This window comes from Misgurnus anguillicaudatus, chromosome 21 (genome assembly GCF_027580225.2).
Source record: "Misgurnus anguillicaudatus chromosome 21, ASM2758022v2, whole genome shotgun sequence".
In the NCBI taxonomy this organism is placed as follows: domain Eukaryota; kingdom Metazoa; phylum Chordata; class Actinopteri; order Cypriniformes; family Cobitidae; genus Misgurnus; species Misgurnus anguillicaudatus.
The window spans coordinates 39,317,369-39,334,375 of NC_073357.2; the positions used below are offsets into that span (position 1 = coordinate 39,317,369).

The following is a 17,007-nucleotide window of genomic DNA, read 5'->3' on the forward strand; positions in this document are numbered from 1 at the left end:
CAGTGTCTTGCAGACTGACTAGATTCACTAGTCAACCTAAATTTCAAGTAGCCCAAAAACAATACAAAGGTGGCAGCTGTGCAAACCAATGTAGAATACACTATCATACAGTCATAAAGTATAATGACATACAATCACAAAGGTATTGCTTATACAACAGAAAGGCTGGTGTGCAAAGTTTCCTCTGTCACCTGCCTTTACTCAGACTGAGCAACACCTCTCACCTCTCCATTAAACAGCTATAATCAAAAACATCTCTCCTGGGCACAGAACCACTATTTGTCCATCAACCTCTATTATTCTGGTGAAGAATGCATCAATTATTAATGAAAAGACCTCACCTGTAGTGTGTAACTTTGTTGGCAGAGCATCTTTCCCTAGAGGAACAACAGAGACAATGGATGACGTGATCTAAAAACTTTGGCAGGTCAGTGTGCTGCAAGAACATCTAAATTAACAAGTGTGTTGTCTGGACTGCATCATTAAGGGGCTATTAAAGCTCAGGCAGCTAACCCAACCACCAAAAAGCCCACCAAATCTTAACTTAACAGACAAGCTCCAATGATGTAGAGATGTAGCATATTTTTGAAAGGATTGCCAAACATTTTGGTTGGCCTGAGCAATACCAGATAGCTTAACCAGCCATCAGCTCAATGCAACTTTGAAGGCAGAAATTAGCTTGGCTGCATCTGTCTCTATTGCGGTCAGTTCAGTATTTTCATACCTGAACATACAAACCTCATCTGCCAGTGTGTAGCCAAATGAGCAAGTTCATTGTGGTTAAATTACTGCATTCTCTCCCACACCAAGTTTATTAAGCTGCCAGCATAAGTTAACTTCAGAACAGTGCAAATAGAAAAAAACTGTGGACTCTGAAGCAGATCAGAAGCATGGACAACAAAGCACCTTACAGCCTAATTTCTATGCTGCAATAATAACAGGCTTTTGCCTGTCACATCAAGACCTGGTTTGCAGATTGTTTCACTAGGACTATGGGGACTATGGTTCAAAGCAGTAAATGACTCACAAGAAGTAAGAGCCCCACAAACTAGCATCAAAGAAGAAATAAGTCATCTTGTCGTCCCACACGAAAAGTAAAAAGATGAGAAAATTATTTTGCCAGAGAGACATCTGCATACATCTTTATTTATAGTGTGAGTAGACATCTACCTATGTATATTAGTTTTGCTGTCAGTTGGATTATGCTTGCTTATGTGTGCCATTTTTAGAAAGCTTATGCAAAATAGAAAAATACAAGCATGTTATTTAATACCCTGCCTTTTCCAACAGATTACATAACTCTAATTTGAAAACAAAATATATAAAACGGTTTTGTGTGTCATGACAATTTAAGCTCCATGTTTGTAACCAAGAGGCACAAAAGAGAAATGGGGATCCAGTTTCTTGATGAGCCTCTCCTTTTATGTTATTTTAAAGAGCTCATATGGCACGATTCAAGATTTTACATTTCCTATGGTGTGTAACGATATGCAAAAGGTACACAAGTTATCATTTTCAACGTAAATCTTTTTTTCTTGGACAACAACAAACACACGGATTGTAGGCAACAGTTTACAGTACTTCCGATGCTTTTTGATGTAGACAAGACTGACATTATCGTAATTCCTCCCGCTTTGACTCACAGCCTGTAAGTTACTGTAAGTCCTGTCAGATGTATGTAGACACAGAGCTTTTCAAATCGATGAGTTTTGTACAAAATCAGGAAGACAGCATATCTGGAGCTATAAAAATGTACGGTATGTGGAAAATAATGTGTTTTTTGAACCATAAGCCACGCAAACACATTGTATTACCAATTACACATCGCACAGCAGTGGAGAAGTCTTGATGTTATTGTGCACCATGAATGTGTTTTATCTACCAGCAACATGACGGGCAGAAGCATACTCAGCTGAGAGTTCCTTTATGTCATTATTATCATGTTATACATTTTTATCTGTAATACTGTACGTAAGAGCGTTCCAGGAAAAAGTATTTGTGTTGTGAAGGTTTCTTTGAGTAGCGAAAGTCCAACGAAAGGGGAAATGGAGAAAGTGTGACATATGCCATTGGAAGAGAGAGAAACCGTGTGAAACCCATCAACTCTGGTCGATATGGCAATGGTGGCAGCAGAAGTCCTGTTGGTGAATGATGAAGAAGCTTTGTATAAGTAAAATGACAGTAAAAATGAAAGAATATGTTTCTTATTCTTTGAAAGAAGAATTGATTAATTTTTATATATGTGCAGAATAGATTTCGTTTTCTGTATTATGTACGTAACACTTGCAGACATAGCAGTGTCACAACAATAATTTAAGACTGCATGTATAAAACGTGTTTAAAATAAGCTCTAACCTTGAGGCTCCCTTATCCTAGACATACTGTATGTCTCTCCCAGGCGCTGTATATGCTTCAGCCTAAATAAAATCACAGAGATTATTCAGAAAAATGTCTGTGGTGGTTCGGACATTCTTCCTTTTATTCCTTGGTTAAGCGAACTATTTAAACAATGCAGATAGCAAGTTTAATTCTGATCGTTGCTAAAATTCAAGATCCTTTTTAAAGATATTTGATATTTTTTTAACTCTAAACAAACTTAAATGTATTTTAGATGTACTAAAATATTTAAAAGAGTACAAAAATTAACCATGGTTAATACTAGTAAAATGTAGTAACAATGTTTTTTGGCATATTGATTAAATGGTTTTACTACAAAAAGGAAGGTTAAACTAATGGTTACTGTAGCAGAATCAAGGTTAATTTGTGGTAATCATGGTCTGAAGTAACCTGCATTTTGATTTTGTTTGTAGTAAAACCAATGGTGGCTCGTAACTGCTCTTCTGAGGGGCGAAAAATTCAAAATGTGTGTTTGTTGTGTCATGTGAACCATGTGCATGACGTGTTTTGTCAAAATAAGTGCCTGCTGCACACGCATCAAAACCGTTTAAGATAAAAGAGACATTCACAAAATACACTCAAGACACTCCCTTAACAGTAAACTTGAATTACGCATGAGATTTTGCGAGTATCTGGCAAATGCAATTGTCTCTTTTATCATAAACCCTTTAGACGCGTCTGCAGAAAGGACTTATTTTGACACGTGATGCACATAGGTTCACTCGACGTGCTGGACACATATTTTGAAAATACGAACCACACACATGAGGGGCTACATACATATTGTGACGAATTTCACATCGTGCGCCCTCAATAAAGTCACAGGCCGCCACTGAGTAAAAGCATGGTTAATGTTCACCAGGGTTCTTTATGAATTTATTTTACATAACATACCTAGGTAAGCCAGAATCCACCAAGACAGTGTCTTTCCTTCCCTCAGGTGGAGGTGGGGGTGGCCGAGCCTGTTTGCTTCTTTGTACAGAGCAGAAATATTGAAGCACCTCTACAGGTGTGATCACAGTATTTTTTCCTTTACTGTGAAGGAACACTGACCCACTGTGTACCTGTTAAATATATAACTCTTATCAAACACCAAGTCAGACTGCTAATTTTCCACTGAAATGCAATGTGACCCATATCAAACATTGATTTAAAGAGGTGATGAACTCATGGAAATGCGTTTAGGAGCACTTTTGGCTTTCTCTGCTTCAAACCTTGTACTTTCTTGTCCACATAGACAGCCAGTGTGTGGCCATGTCTCGAAGGCTCTGGTGCTGCTTAGGGTCATCTTTTATAAGAGAGCTCCAAGGTTCAAGTTCAGGACATATCCACAGTTCGGCATCATCCACGCCCAACCTCTGCAGCACACACAAAACTAAACCCCTACCAGAGAAGAGCATTATTATTCTTACATACAGTATTGCCATATTTTGTATATACTAAAGTAGAAAAAATGTGAGCATCGTTTTTGTATTGTGTAAAACCTGTGGATTAATACTTACTGAAGATCAACTCTTTTATCTGCTAATATAGCGAGTAGTTCCACAACCGTGTCAAAGCTGTCCGGACTCACATAAAACATCAAATTCAGCAGCTCACCAACAAAATGCTGTTCCTCCCTTGACTGCATGCAAAATGCAAGCAAATTCACATCTTGCATAAAAGACATTTATTGATACAGGATTTTCCAAGAACCCAAGCCTGGATGAACTTACCATGTTCGTGTGAATGCAGTTTTGCAGGCAAACCAGCAATACTTTGCTAAGGGACTCTTTGCTTAACACCTCCTGTTGTATTAGCAGGCGTAGTGCATTCAGAATGCTTTGCTTCTGAGCCATGCTGCATTGGATCATGAAGTCCAGCAAATGCAAGCAGAAGTCCTTGGGGTTTAGAGAACTTGAGATACACTGTAAATAGATATTTATACAGCGGGGAAAATAAGTATCTGACAAATCACCATTTTTATCAGTAAGGGGATTTCTAAGTGGGCTATTGACACAAAAAATTCCACCAGATGTAGCCATCAATCCAAATACTAAATTCATACAAAGAAATCAGAACATTTAAGTATACAAGTTGAGTCATAATATATAAAGTAAAATGACACAGGGAATAAGTACTGAACACACTTTATTTTATACTTTGTAGAAAACCTTTCTTGGTGATTACAGCTTCTAGACGCCTCTTGTATGGAGAGACCAGTCGTCTGCATTGCTCAAGGGTGATTCTGGCCCTTGCTTCCACCCCTAAACTTAACTGTTGGTATGGTGTTAATATTGGGGTGTGGGCAGTGAAATTTCTTCTACAAACATGGTGTGTAGAATGACTGCCAAAAAGTTCGATTTTGCTTCCATCATACTATAGTCTCCCAATAATCCACAAGCTTCTCAAAATGCTCTTTCGCTTATATTTTTCTTTCAAACAACAGCACCTGTTGATGCAAGGTCTTCCTGAAGTTCTGCCTGGCTGGTTCTTGGCTCTTGGAGAACTCTCCTGATTATTCTTTAGACTCCTTGGACAGGGATCTTACATGAAGCACCTTATTGTGGCCGGTTTATGGTAAGGTGATGTTCTTTCCATTTCCAGATAATGGCCACCACAGTGCTCACAAGAACATTCAGCATTCTGGAAATGCGCCTATAACCATTCCCATCAAAATGCTTTTCAATGATAAGATTACGAAGATCTTGAGAGAGTGCTTTGCTTTTACCCATCATGAAGTCTTTCCTGTGTGCCTCCTGGGTAATGAGAAGCCTTTATAGATTAGGACTAAAGCAGCTGATATCAATTAGTACTGATAGGGGGCAGGGTTTCTCTCTCAATACTGACAGATTCCAGGTGGTCTCCTGGCTTTCCATGCCATTTTGCACCTCGTCTCTTCATGTGTTCAATATGTATTCCATGTGTCATTTCACTTTATTTATTATGACTCAACTTGTATACTTAAATATTCAGATTTCTTTGTATAAATTCAATACTCGGTCCGATGGCAACATCTGGGGGAAATCCCGTGTCAATTTCCCACCCAGAAACCCCCCCACCGACAAAAATGCCGATGTGCCAAATTCTTATTTTCCACGCTGTATATATACATTTATAAAAATACATGTACAAATTATAATACTGACAATACTTTTACACTAGTGGATGTGTGTATTTTTTTCTTTTAATTATATAGAGCATCATGCACCTTTTTTTAAAGGCACCATTAAAAGTTAAAATTACACTACAATTCAGCAAAATTGTAGTTGAACCTGAGAGTGAGCGGTTATCACAATGAACTTTGGTTGTGTCTAAAATATTTTTAATTATAACTCCATTCAGTATTTCACATAAAAAGTGATGTGACTTCAAGCAATATGATGGTGAGAAGATGCCTTTTCAGTTTATTCATTTTAAAGCTGATAAACTGTGAAGCTTCATTTGCAAATTGAACTAATTTAGACGTCTGAATGGTCTGTTTCTCCAGTGTTTCAAGCATTAAAAAATGAAGGGGCTTATTGAAAGTTGAGTGATGCATCTGTTTCAGTGTGTATGTAATGCATGCATAGATTGGAGTGGATTGATCTTACAGTCAGATCAGGAAACATCCTCTGAAACCACTGCTCATTCACAAACTGCATGAGGAACTCTGGCAGATGTAAGGAGGGAGGTAGAGGGGGTAAAGGTGTGGTCCGTTTAGGTGGTGATGGTGGGTCAGGTGAGGGGGGTACAGGTGTGGGTGAAGGTGGGATAGGTGTGGGTGAAGGTGGGGCAGGAGGAGGTGTAGGGTGCTTTATTGGGGGTAGGGGCTTCGGTGGCTGTGAAAAGATGAGCATTAAAGAGAATTAAAGGACAGATGTTTATATAATTTATTTTTCTACATAAGCCTTAATTTCTAAAGTGTAATTTATAGAGTGAACACAAAAACTCACCCTGAAGGGGTATACGACTTTCTCTACCACTGGTGGGGGTGAATGAAGACTCTCCATTTTAGGTGGAGTTTCTATGGAGGGTGTAAGATGCATGTTGGGCGTTTCCTCCTCCTTCTCCTCTTCGTTATACACTTCATCTGGTTTGTTCTGTATGTAGCAAGCATGTTACTAACCATGATACAACTGTGTATTGATTTATTTTTGTAGAAGGTATTCTACATTCAAAATAAGGATATTATCTTTTAGGTAAACGTTTTTTACAATAGCAATAGCTTTTTTACTTCTCTCTCATGTCCTGAGTCATGGTAAGTTCTCCAGCGGTTTGTACGTGGAGTGACTTTCTCCACCTTAATATCAGGCCATAGTTGTGCTATCACCACAGAGTTGGGAATGAAACCTAGCGAGGCCTGTGTGGGCAAGATTGTGCCAATGATAATACATATACAGCAACCTAGAAATGGTGGCGATTTCAAAACTTTGTATTGTTTTACACCAAAAACAATAATAAAACTAAAAAAATTGAACTTAACATTGCAAAAATTAATTAATTGTCAAACCTGTTTATAAGGGGAATTTAGTCTCTTAGCCAAGCTGTGGTTGGGGAAGAAGCCCTCTGTAAATGATTGAGTGGTCAGGGGACAGGGCTCAGCAAGTTTAGGTGGAAATAGTTCAGCATTCACATCAAACATATCTTCTTTTGGAATCTATGTGAAATCGAGTTATTAATAGCTATTTACAGGCACATGTTTTATAATCTTTAAAAAATATATATAGTGTGATTAGCAGCAAGTGTGTGAAAAGGACAGTAAAAGTAAGCAGGGTTAATCATACTTTTATATCAGGGGGTTTCATGTACAGTAGATGCATGTAGTTCTTAAACGCCTCTTGTTTGGTTTGCAAACTGGCTGTTTTTCTCCTCTTGCACTCAACCTCTCCTTTCAGCAAGGATTCCAGATCTTTATGTTTTGCCATAAGTGCTTCAAATTCCTTTAAGACAAACATATGGATGAGCACTGGCATACACACACAAACACACATATAATCATGTTCCACACTTACTGTGTCCATTTTGGGACTGAGCATTTCAGGACTCTCCTCTTTAGCAACATGACAACTCTCTCTGCTAGAATAAAATGTAAAAGCAAAGATTAAAAATTTTGGGTATGTATCTATGCTTGTGTTTTTTTTTGTGTAAACATTACCTGCATTTGTAGCTCATGGTTGGGAACCAGGACTTGGGTGGTTCAAAGTCTGAATCACCTTTCTTAAACCAGATAATAAAATTAATACATTTAAAATGAATGAAATGTTGAATAGTATCGATATTTAATATAAGCAAGATGCGTCACTGGTATTCATATGAATGGTGGGAGAGTGCAACGGTCAGAATGGCTGCTTTAGTCCCGCCTCCTAGTAAAGCCAATCTGCGTATTCGCAGAATAGACAGGTCTTGTTAGTCTTGTTCTTAACAAGACCTGGAGACACAACAAATATGGCGGCAGAGTGATGGGACTTCGGTAAGTTAAAGGAATATTCCATTTTCTTAAAAGAAAAATTCAGATAATTTACTCACCACCATGTCATCCAAAATGTTGATGTCTTTCTTTGTTCAGTCGAGAAGAAATTATGTTTTTTGAGGAAAACATTGCAGGATTTTTCTCATTTTAATGGACTTTAATAGACACCAACAATTAACACTTAACTCAACACGTAACAGTTTTTTTCAACTGAGTTTCAAAGGACTATAAACAATCCCAAACGAGGCATAAGGGTCTTATCTAGCAAAACGATTGTCATTTTTGACAAGAAAAATAACAAATATACACTTTTAAAGCAAAACTTCTCGTCTCGTAAATTATCTGGATTTTTCTTTTAAGAAAATGGAACATTCCTTTAAGGACTTTGACAATAGACCTTATTATTCATAGTCTTACAACTATCTTCTGTTCTGCATAGATCAGCATAACATTGCTGCTTAGCATGAGCAGAATTATCATTTACAACTAGGGCTGGGTATCGATTAAGATGTTCCAGATCGATTCAATTTCGATTCACAAGCTATCAAATCGATTCGATTTCGATTCTCGATTCAATTTTTGATTCCGATTCTCGGGTTGGTTTTTATTCTCGATTCAACTCAATGAATATAGATTAAATACGAATACTATATTAATAAAAAATGACAGTGAACAGAAGTTTACAAGTGGGTAATTAATAAAAAGAAATTAAAAGCCACAACACTAACGTTGTCGTCTTGCTTGCGAAATCTAAAATGCTTCCATACCTCTTACTTTTTATGTGAAGGTGGCATCAACTTCGATGAACCTAAGTCCGCCATTTTAAGCACTGAATGAAAGAATGACAGGCTCCTTGGTAACATCGCGCAAGGCAAAAAAAGAGGGTGACATCTAGTTAAGAAGACTAGTAATTTGATTAACGTCAATCTTACGTTCAATTTTTGCAGAAAAAAATATGAAAAAAAAAAATCGATTCTGCTCTTTGAGAATCGATTCTGAATCAACCACGTAAAAAAACCTGATTAATCGAAAAATCTATCGTTTTCCCCAGCCCTATTTACAACAAATGCTCATTTAAAACAACTTGTACTTATAGCCAGCAGACCTGAGGCAGTAGCTGCGTGCAGGGGATTCTGTAGAGATCTCCAGTGATACCTAAAAGTAGGTCTCCAGTTTCTTGACAGTATGCCAAACACTCAGGCTCTGCATTCAGCTCAAGAATCCTAAAACAAACACACCAGAAAAGTTTTATAACTATTGCAATTAAATTAAAAAGCAAAACGGAACATTTGTCCTGACCTGAGAAGGCGATTTTGCTTATCCCAGATCCGTACAGTACCATCTTGACTACTTGAAGCAAACACATTCAACTGATGACATGCACAAAGACCTGTTGGTGCGTAAATCATGTGTTATCCTAGGAGAGTCAATATATGTTGTATAGTGGATTAATTTAAATATGATCTTTGAACAGCTGGCCTATTAAGAGTGTTTGTTTGTATTTATGTAACTGAAGAAGGTATAGCATGAGGTTTTTGGTACAACGGCATTCGGCATCTTTAGAAGTGTTGTCTAATTTAGTTGAAGTCACCAGTCTTTAACCTGTTATTTTATTAAGATGGTCTTCATTAGGTTGGCTGTCAGATCGGCTCTGGCTGTCTAAGCTGTATTGCACCAGCCTATAGATGTCATTCTCTGGATCTTGTAAGACAAGGATGAGTTGTGTTCCCATCAGTGCTGACCGAAGAGGAGGCAGATCACAGCACACACTAAAATGGAGGCTCAAACACTGCTGTGCAGATGGGGACACACTCCAAACAAGCAGAAATTTATCTTCACCTACAACATAAAGAGCATTATCATTGTTGGGAAGTCTGTTTGCATGGTAACATTTAGTCTAATGATGTAAAGTAGATTATGTTAAGTAGAGTTTACAGTATGTATATGAACAAAGCTACCTGTAGTGAGTAGGTAACCACTGTAAGGATAAGCCTGTATGCTGGTGATATCTTGGTTGTTATGAGCGGAGATTCTGTACAAGACTTTGCCCGAATGCATATTGAGCACAGACACACAACCACCACAATGCCCCAGCATGACTAGAAATCTAACACAAACACACATGCAAACCGTATGTAATGTGGCAACAAGCATGATGGCTTTAAGGGCTCGTTATAGTCGTGCGTAGGTCCTACGGCGTAGCTGCGACGGCGTAGGTTCCGCGTCGGTTTTCATTTACACTTTTGCATCGTCCTCCGCATCGACGTGCAAACACATGTGCAAACCACTGGGAGGCAGTATCCACGCGTGTAACCACAGTAGCAGCGCAACCGTCAGAGAAGAAGAAGCTTGGCAAGTTAACCCATAAACGAAGAAGAAACAGCAACTTGTTGTGTATGATTTGAGAAGACCAGCAATGATGGAAGCTGTTAAAATTTTTGCGAGGTGCACGTCAGGCTACGCCGTAGCTATGGCGTAGAACTTACGCACGACTATTAATCGGCCTTAACTTTAATACTTAATTATAATGACACTCTACCTACATCCCATACACTAACCTGTTTTTTGCATTGTTTAAAAGTTTTATCTTCTTTGGCTTGTCTGCTTTCTCCATTTGCCAAGATTTCCATTCTTCCTGTGCATTTGTAATTGTACTGTATAAAACCATGCAGCATACCTTGCCTATATTTGCCTTCACTTGCCCACCCGACCAGTCCCATTGCTCTATCCCATGCCACTCATCCAGGGTAGTTACTGGATTGGTCAATGTACTTAAAGTAGTCACCACCCCGTCCTCAGTTAAGACCAATAAAATTTCCTTAGGCACACAATAATCGGCACAAGTTATTCTTTCCTTGGCCTGAACTCTTGCCAGCACTGCACCTGTCTGTGTCGCAAATACAGTGACATTGCTGTTTCCATGGATACAAACTACACATTCTGGAAAGGAAGAGGAGCACGGTGGGGTGAAAATTTGATGGATACATCCTCCCAGGGTTTCATCCAGTCTGCAGTGCAGATGGTAGAGGCAGTTGAACCTCCAGAGATCCACACTGTTTGAGGAGTGTGAGAAAAAGGTGCCGGCACTGTCTGGGCCACCCATGGCAATGGGAGGCATAGAGCCTTCAGGAATAGATACAGCCTGGACCTGGTCTCCAACTTCTATTCTCCAGCATCTTACAGTACCATCAAGAGAAGATGACAGCAACATGCCAGAGACAGGACAAAGAACTAGAGAGGTGATATGATCTGAAATAACACAGCCGCATGATTAGAGTAAAATGTTATTTTTTGTATCAGTTTAGTGTCTTCAATACAGCTGAAAATATTAGCAATGTTAATAAGTAACTTTATTGACTTTATAAAGAACTTTATAAACAGTGAAGTGTTTTTCTTACCAGTGTGTCCTACAAAGGTCATTTGAAGCTCCCAGTCTGGTCCCCAGACTTTGATTGTTGTGTCTGATGCAGTGACTACATTATCTGTAAAGGGGCAGTAGACCAAACCTGTGATTTCCCTGAAATAAAGACACCACTTAAGTACAACTGCAGATTTAACATATTCTCTCCATTAAGAAAACAACAGTCTGAACCATATTCACTTAGCATATATTGCAATTCAATGTAAATAAGTTGCTTAAAGATGCAAATGTTTAAACCTTAAATGCAGGCCCTTTTGGTGCTCCACAACGCATTCCTCTGCAAGATCAACCACAACCACAGCTCCTCCACATGCAGCCAGGATTTTAGGACCCCACTGAGCCCTACTTGGAACCAGTGCTAGTTGTGTAACTACAATGTGTGTCCCCAAACCCTCCACCACTCGTTTGCGAGACACCATGCATGTGAGGCACCAAACACATATGTTTCCTATCCCACCTGAGATTAGTTCATTAGACTGCTCTAAAACCTATGACACAAACAAATGAGAAAATGTTTACATTACGTATAGGTAAAATATACATTTCAATTTGATTTGGCCGACGGTTTTGCACTCGAGTGCATTTTATGACAATGCGCATTATGTGGAAAACAAAACCATAATCTTGGCATTGCTAACATCATTTGAGCAGCGGGAATACTATACAGGAACATATGATAATGTCTGCCCTACTGCAAAATACAACATTTAATACAAATAATTCAAGTTTAACCTGTTAATATTGGAACGTAAATATATTACGAGATACTAAGTGATAATTATGAGACACTAAGTCATTGTCATGATTCTGCCTTCTTGTCCTTGTTCTATTCTATTTTTAAGGGAGTGTACGTATTCTTGTTATTTTTCTCCCTCATGGATTTAGCTTTTCTGTGTATTTCTCAAATAAAGTCCTTGAGTTCATCCATTTCGTCTGCACTTGGGTTCTGCCTTCACCATTCCTGACAGAACGAACTGGCCAGTAAGAACCCAGCAGACATAGATGGACCCATCCTGGAATGCCAACCGAAGCCGCCAAGCACATGTCCTGTTGGCCAGCAGAAGGAGGCCAATGTGAAGGATTTCGCAATGGATTTTTTGAGGGCTGCCACCTACTCCGGCTTCAATGGGGCCGAGTTAAAAGTTATTTTCAACAGCTGCCCCGACAAGCCACTCACTGCAGCAGAGCAGAGGACATTGAGACCCCTGGACTTCCCTGATACAGTGGAGTACCTCATGAATCGTGGGGAGCCAAGGGGTTCTACTGGCACCACTCATCCTGTCCTGCTTCCTTCTATCTCTGAGGGTCGCATTGTGGCATCACTGGAGGACGCGGCTCCAGACCCCTCTGTCCCCGAGAGTCCTCCCTTGCCATCCGATCTACGCTGGGGAAATGCGTAAGAAGGGTCTTGTGGGAATCCACCTCCAAGGGGTCCTCCACGGAGCCCACTGCAATACTGACCTAACCTGCCACAGGCTCTGTGCCTCGACCCCGGAGGAAGAAGAGGAGGAAGGGGATTGTCAGTCCTCCAACTCAGGCTCCACCAGGTCTCAAAGCGCCCGCCGGACCCCCAGCCAGCTCCTTTGTCCCATGTACCATCACCCTGTTTGTCTGTCTGGTCCCCTGCCACGTCCCCTGCCACTGTCTCAATGTCATCCCTAAACTCTCTTCCCTACCCGGTCAGCCCTGATTTGGCTGCCGGCATGTAACCCTACCTTGTTCTCGTTTGTTCCCCCCTGCCAATGTCCTGCCTCAGTTTGTCCTTCCTTGAACTGTCCCTCATGTCTCTCCACCCAAACCTGCCTCCAAGACCCCCACTAAACCTGCCGGTACTCCTCGTCCACAGCCCTCGTCTAATCCCCCCGGACCTAAGACTCCTTTCCCACCAAGTCCCACCCTGCCTGGACCAAACTTTTGAACTCTGTCCCCCTCCCCCTCCCTTGCTTGTTGTTTTTTTATGTCACCCCAATCCTGTCATTTTTTTATTCCTTTACCGTTGTTATTATTTGTCATGTTCTGTTGGTTTGTTTCTGTGTTTCAGTCTGTCATGTCCCGTGTTCAGTGTTCCCCTGAGGAGTGTCTGGAAGCCGCTCTTTAAGAGGGGGTTCTGTCATGATTCTGCCTTCTTGTCCTTGTTCTACTGTACTCTAGTTTTAAGGTAGGATCATGATAGGCTCATGTTTTGTGTGCTAGCACATGGCCTTTTGTTTGGGCTGTGTGCTTGCGTGTCTTGTTTCCTGACCCTGCCCCCCTCTTTCTCCTCGTTAATCACCTCATCATTATTTGACTCTTATCACCTGTTCCCCTCTCGATTTGCTCCCTTATTTAATGCCCTTGTGTTTGCTGTCTTGTGCCAGTTTGTTTTGTAAACTTACATGTATCTAGTTTATAGTTTGTCAAGTGATCCTGTTGTGAAGTCTGTCAAGTTTATTCTTTTGTTTTAGTCAAGTCAGTTTTTTGTCAATTACCTATTCATGATATTTTGCCCCCTCGTGGGTTTTTGCTTTTCTGTGTATTTCTCAAATAAAGTCCTTGAGTTCATCCATTTTGTGTGCACTTGGGTTCTGCCTTCACCATTCCTGACAGTCGTAATGATGACGAGGTAAATCGTAATGATAACAAGGTAAGTCGTCAGTCGCAATTATGAATTGGTAAGTCGTCAGTCGCAATTATGAATTGGTAAGTCGTCAGTCGCAATTATGACTGGGTAAGTCGTAATGATGACTTGGTAAGTCGTAAGTCGTAATGATGACTTGGTAAGTCGTAATGATGACTTGGTAAGTCGTAAGTCGTAATGATGACTTGGTAAGTCGGAAGTCGTAATGATGACTTGGTAAGTCGGAAGTCGTAATGATGACTTGGTAAATTGGAAGTTGTAATGATGAAGTCGTAATGATGAAGTCGTAATGATGAAGTCGTAATGATGAAGTCTTAGAAATGATGACTTAGAAATGATGACTTAGAAATGATGACTTAGAAATGATGACTTAGAAATGTTGACTTAGAAATGTTGACTTAGAAATGTTGCCTTAGAAATGTTGACTAAAAATGTTGACTTAAAAATGTTGACTTAGAAATGATGACTTGCTAAGTCAGTGTTCTTTGTTGCGCGGCTCGGCAAGCTTTAATTTGTGGCTCGCATGGCAGTAAAAAATCCAATGATATGATCATGCAGGCATGCGCTTTTTCTGTCTTTTCTGCTCTGGACGTTAACTTTGTTAGAAAACCATACCTATTAGATCAAGATGCACGTCGAGAAGCGTGCTCAATCGCATGCAGCACTTGCACAGAGCAAACGTCATATGACATCAAAGTATATGACTTAGTAAGTCGTAAGTCGTAATTATGACTTAGTAATGATGACTTAAATCGTAATTATGACTTAGTAAGTCGGAAGTCGTAATTTTGACTTGGTAAGTCGTAATGATGATGACTTACGACTTACTAAGTCAGTGTTCTACATTGCGCTGCTCGGCAAGCTTTAATTTGTGGCTCGCATGGCAGTAAAAAATCCAATGATATGATCATGCAGGCATGCACATTTTTAACTTTGTTAGAAAACCATACCTATTAGATCAAGATGCACGTCGAGAAGCGTGCTCAATCGCATGCAGCGCTTGGACAGAGCGAACGTCATATGACATCAAAGTACCGTGAGATCAGACTGCTTGTTATGCTTTCGAATTGCTCTCGCGGCACAGTAATGTCACTCGCCAACCGTTCTGTGCAGCGCCGCATGAACTTACGAGAAAGGTGGTCCCCTGGTGGTTTGGGGGGCACTGCATAAGCATATTATAAGAATGCTTAGCATTAATATCCTGTTTTTGTCATTAAAGAAAATCATATTGTCTCAGTAACAAATTTGACTGGTAAATGATAAAGAATGATTTGCCCTTGTATTTATTGCATTGCAACAGATTGACAGATTGTTAAGCAGACATGCTATTTATGACTGGATGTAACTTTTGATACTTTGCTGTAAAGGCGGCTCTCCTATTGACCCTGACCTATCAGTGTGGCCCTTATGAAAAAAAATTGTGAAGACCACTGTACTAAGTCAGACGACTTATGACGTAATGATGACTTAGTAAGCCGTAATGATTCCATAGGTTTAACTATATTAACAGTTTTAAAGACACACCTTGCAAACTCTCACATCCAGGGGCTCCGCAGCATGAGCAATGGGTTTTAGTTCTGCATCTAGTAGAGTGAGAATGGGCCCAGGTCCCCAGCCAACAAGTCTGCCTGGGATGTGAGTGAAGGTAAGGCCAGTGAATATGAGGGATGGGCTACAAAATGGACCCCTAAGGCGGCCATCAGGATAATAAAACTGCACATGGCTGCTGCTGTGGAGACTAGCAAAGCCTGCTGCACCGTCAGCACAGGTCATATGACACACATCATCTTTTAAGGAGAGGTGGAGAACGTGAAGAAGACCATGGGTGAGAATGCTGGGTTTATCATCCTCATCACTCATCTAAAGAGAGGCAGGATACAACACAAAACAGACAGTTAGAAAGAATGTAAAATAATTGATGGAGTGGCACATAAGAAAAAAGTAAACGCGATATGATCGTCTAGTATGGTAACCCATACTTAAAATTTAACCTTTGCATTAACCCAACCTATTGAGTAGTGAACACATGCATTGCAAGTGTTGAAGTCTCACATACACACCTGGACAATGGGTGGAGAAAAAGGAAACACAAGGAGATTTACAAATACAGTGTCTTGTGATATTAGTGTCTCTGTTCATACATTAGAGTGCATAATGCATACTCCATACATTATTCACTATCCATTCTCCACAGACCTGCTTTTCCTCTGCAGGGTCTCAATAATTGGCAGGGCTATATTAATTATGTACACTAAGCTTAGAAACATATTTTGTATTTATTAATAATTTATTTAAAAAAAATTATTAAATAATTTTTCCACATTTTAGAATAACTCATCAAAACTAATAGTAACACATGTAACTTTTGTTGTGACAAAGAAAATTCAAATCAAATCAAAACTATGTTATATTTTCAGATCTTCATTGTAGTCACAGATCTCGACGGATATTTCAGTCAAGTGACGCTAAACTTTTGACCGGCAGTGTATTTATTATACGTGTATTATTGTAAAACCTGATTTTATATGCACCATAGGCTTGCGTACAAGTTCACGTGATAAGCAATTTTATTTAAAGCAGTTACTTACATTTTTCTCGCTGTTTGTCCATATTCCACAGCTTTGGACTCCATTGATTGGTCGAGATGAAAACGGATTTGGCAAACACTCGGCTCGTAAATTCTCCATCTTTACAGATTACTGTTTTGCAACTTTTTGTCCATCTGTGCAGATGTCATGACGAATTCCTTCCTCACGTGTTTTTGTCAGAAATTCCGATCATTTCTTCGTTTGACTTTTATGAGACTCTAAAATTAATTTATTATATTAAATAGAGATCAACATCCTACAGTTTTCGTTATGTTTTGTTACGAAAATTACAAGTCATTTTAAGAAAAGAGCTGAAGGTCATTCACAGTGAGCTGAAAACAGCTATTGGGCAACAGTAACCATGGAGAAAACGACAGACAACATTATCCTCACTTAGTTTCATTGTATAACTGAAGCATAGCCTCAGTCAATTCCTTTATCAGAAATGTTTATATATCTTTTAGGCCACTTACGTTTGGGATTTAAATGTGAAGTAACCTTTTACATTGTCAGACAGTTATTTGGGTCAACAGGGGTTTAGTTTAGTTATAGC

General features: G+C 39.6%; 1 protein-coding gene across 2 annotated transcripts; it reads right to left on the reverse strand.

Annotated features, from left to right (window-relative positions):
* Positions 1–1,908: 1,908 nt before the first annotated feature.
* Positions 1,909–16,952, reverse strand: wdr97 (WD repeat domain 97). 2 transcript variants are annotated; one of them, XM_055206887.2, is made up of 22 exons: positions 16,455–16,952; positions 15,391–15,726; positions 11,487–11,737; positions 11,227–11,345; positions 10,387–11,077; positions 9,787–9,935; positions 9,431–9,667; positions 9,128–9,218; positions 8,934–9,051; positions 7,514–7,575; positions 7,371–7,431; positions 7,143–7,298; positions 6,869–7,015; positions 6,593–6,718; positions 6,312–6,458; positions 5,970–6,197; positions 4,113–4,304; positions 3,900–4,021; positions 3,612–3,780; positions 3,292–3,461; positions 2,356–2,417; positions 1,909–2,138 (listed from the first exon to the last, which is right to left on the reverse strand). In XM_055206887.2, the coding sequence occupies exons 1-22, from the start codon at positions 16,551–16,553 to the stop codon at positions 1,954–1,956; spliced, it is 3,918 nt and encodes a 1,305-aa protein (XP_055062862.2). In that variant the 5' UTR covers positions 16,554–16,952; the 3' UTR covers positions 1,909–1,953. The 2 variants fall into 2 exon arrangements, with proteins under 2 accessions (XP_055062862.2, XP_055062856.2); XM_055206881.2 differs by having other exon boundaries at positions 7,371–7,434; positions 16,455–16,951.
* Between the last annotated feature and the right edge of the window lie 55 nt (positions 16,953–17,007).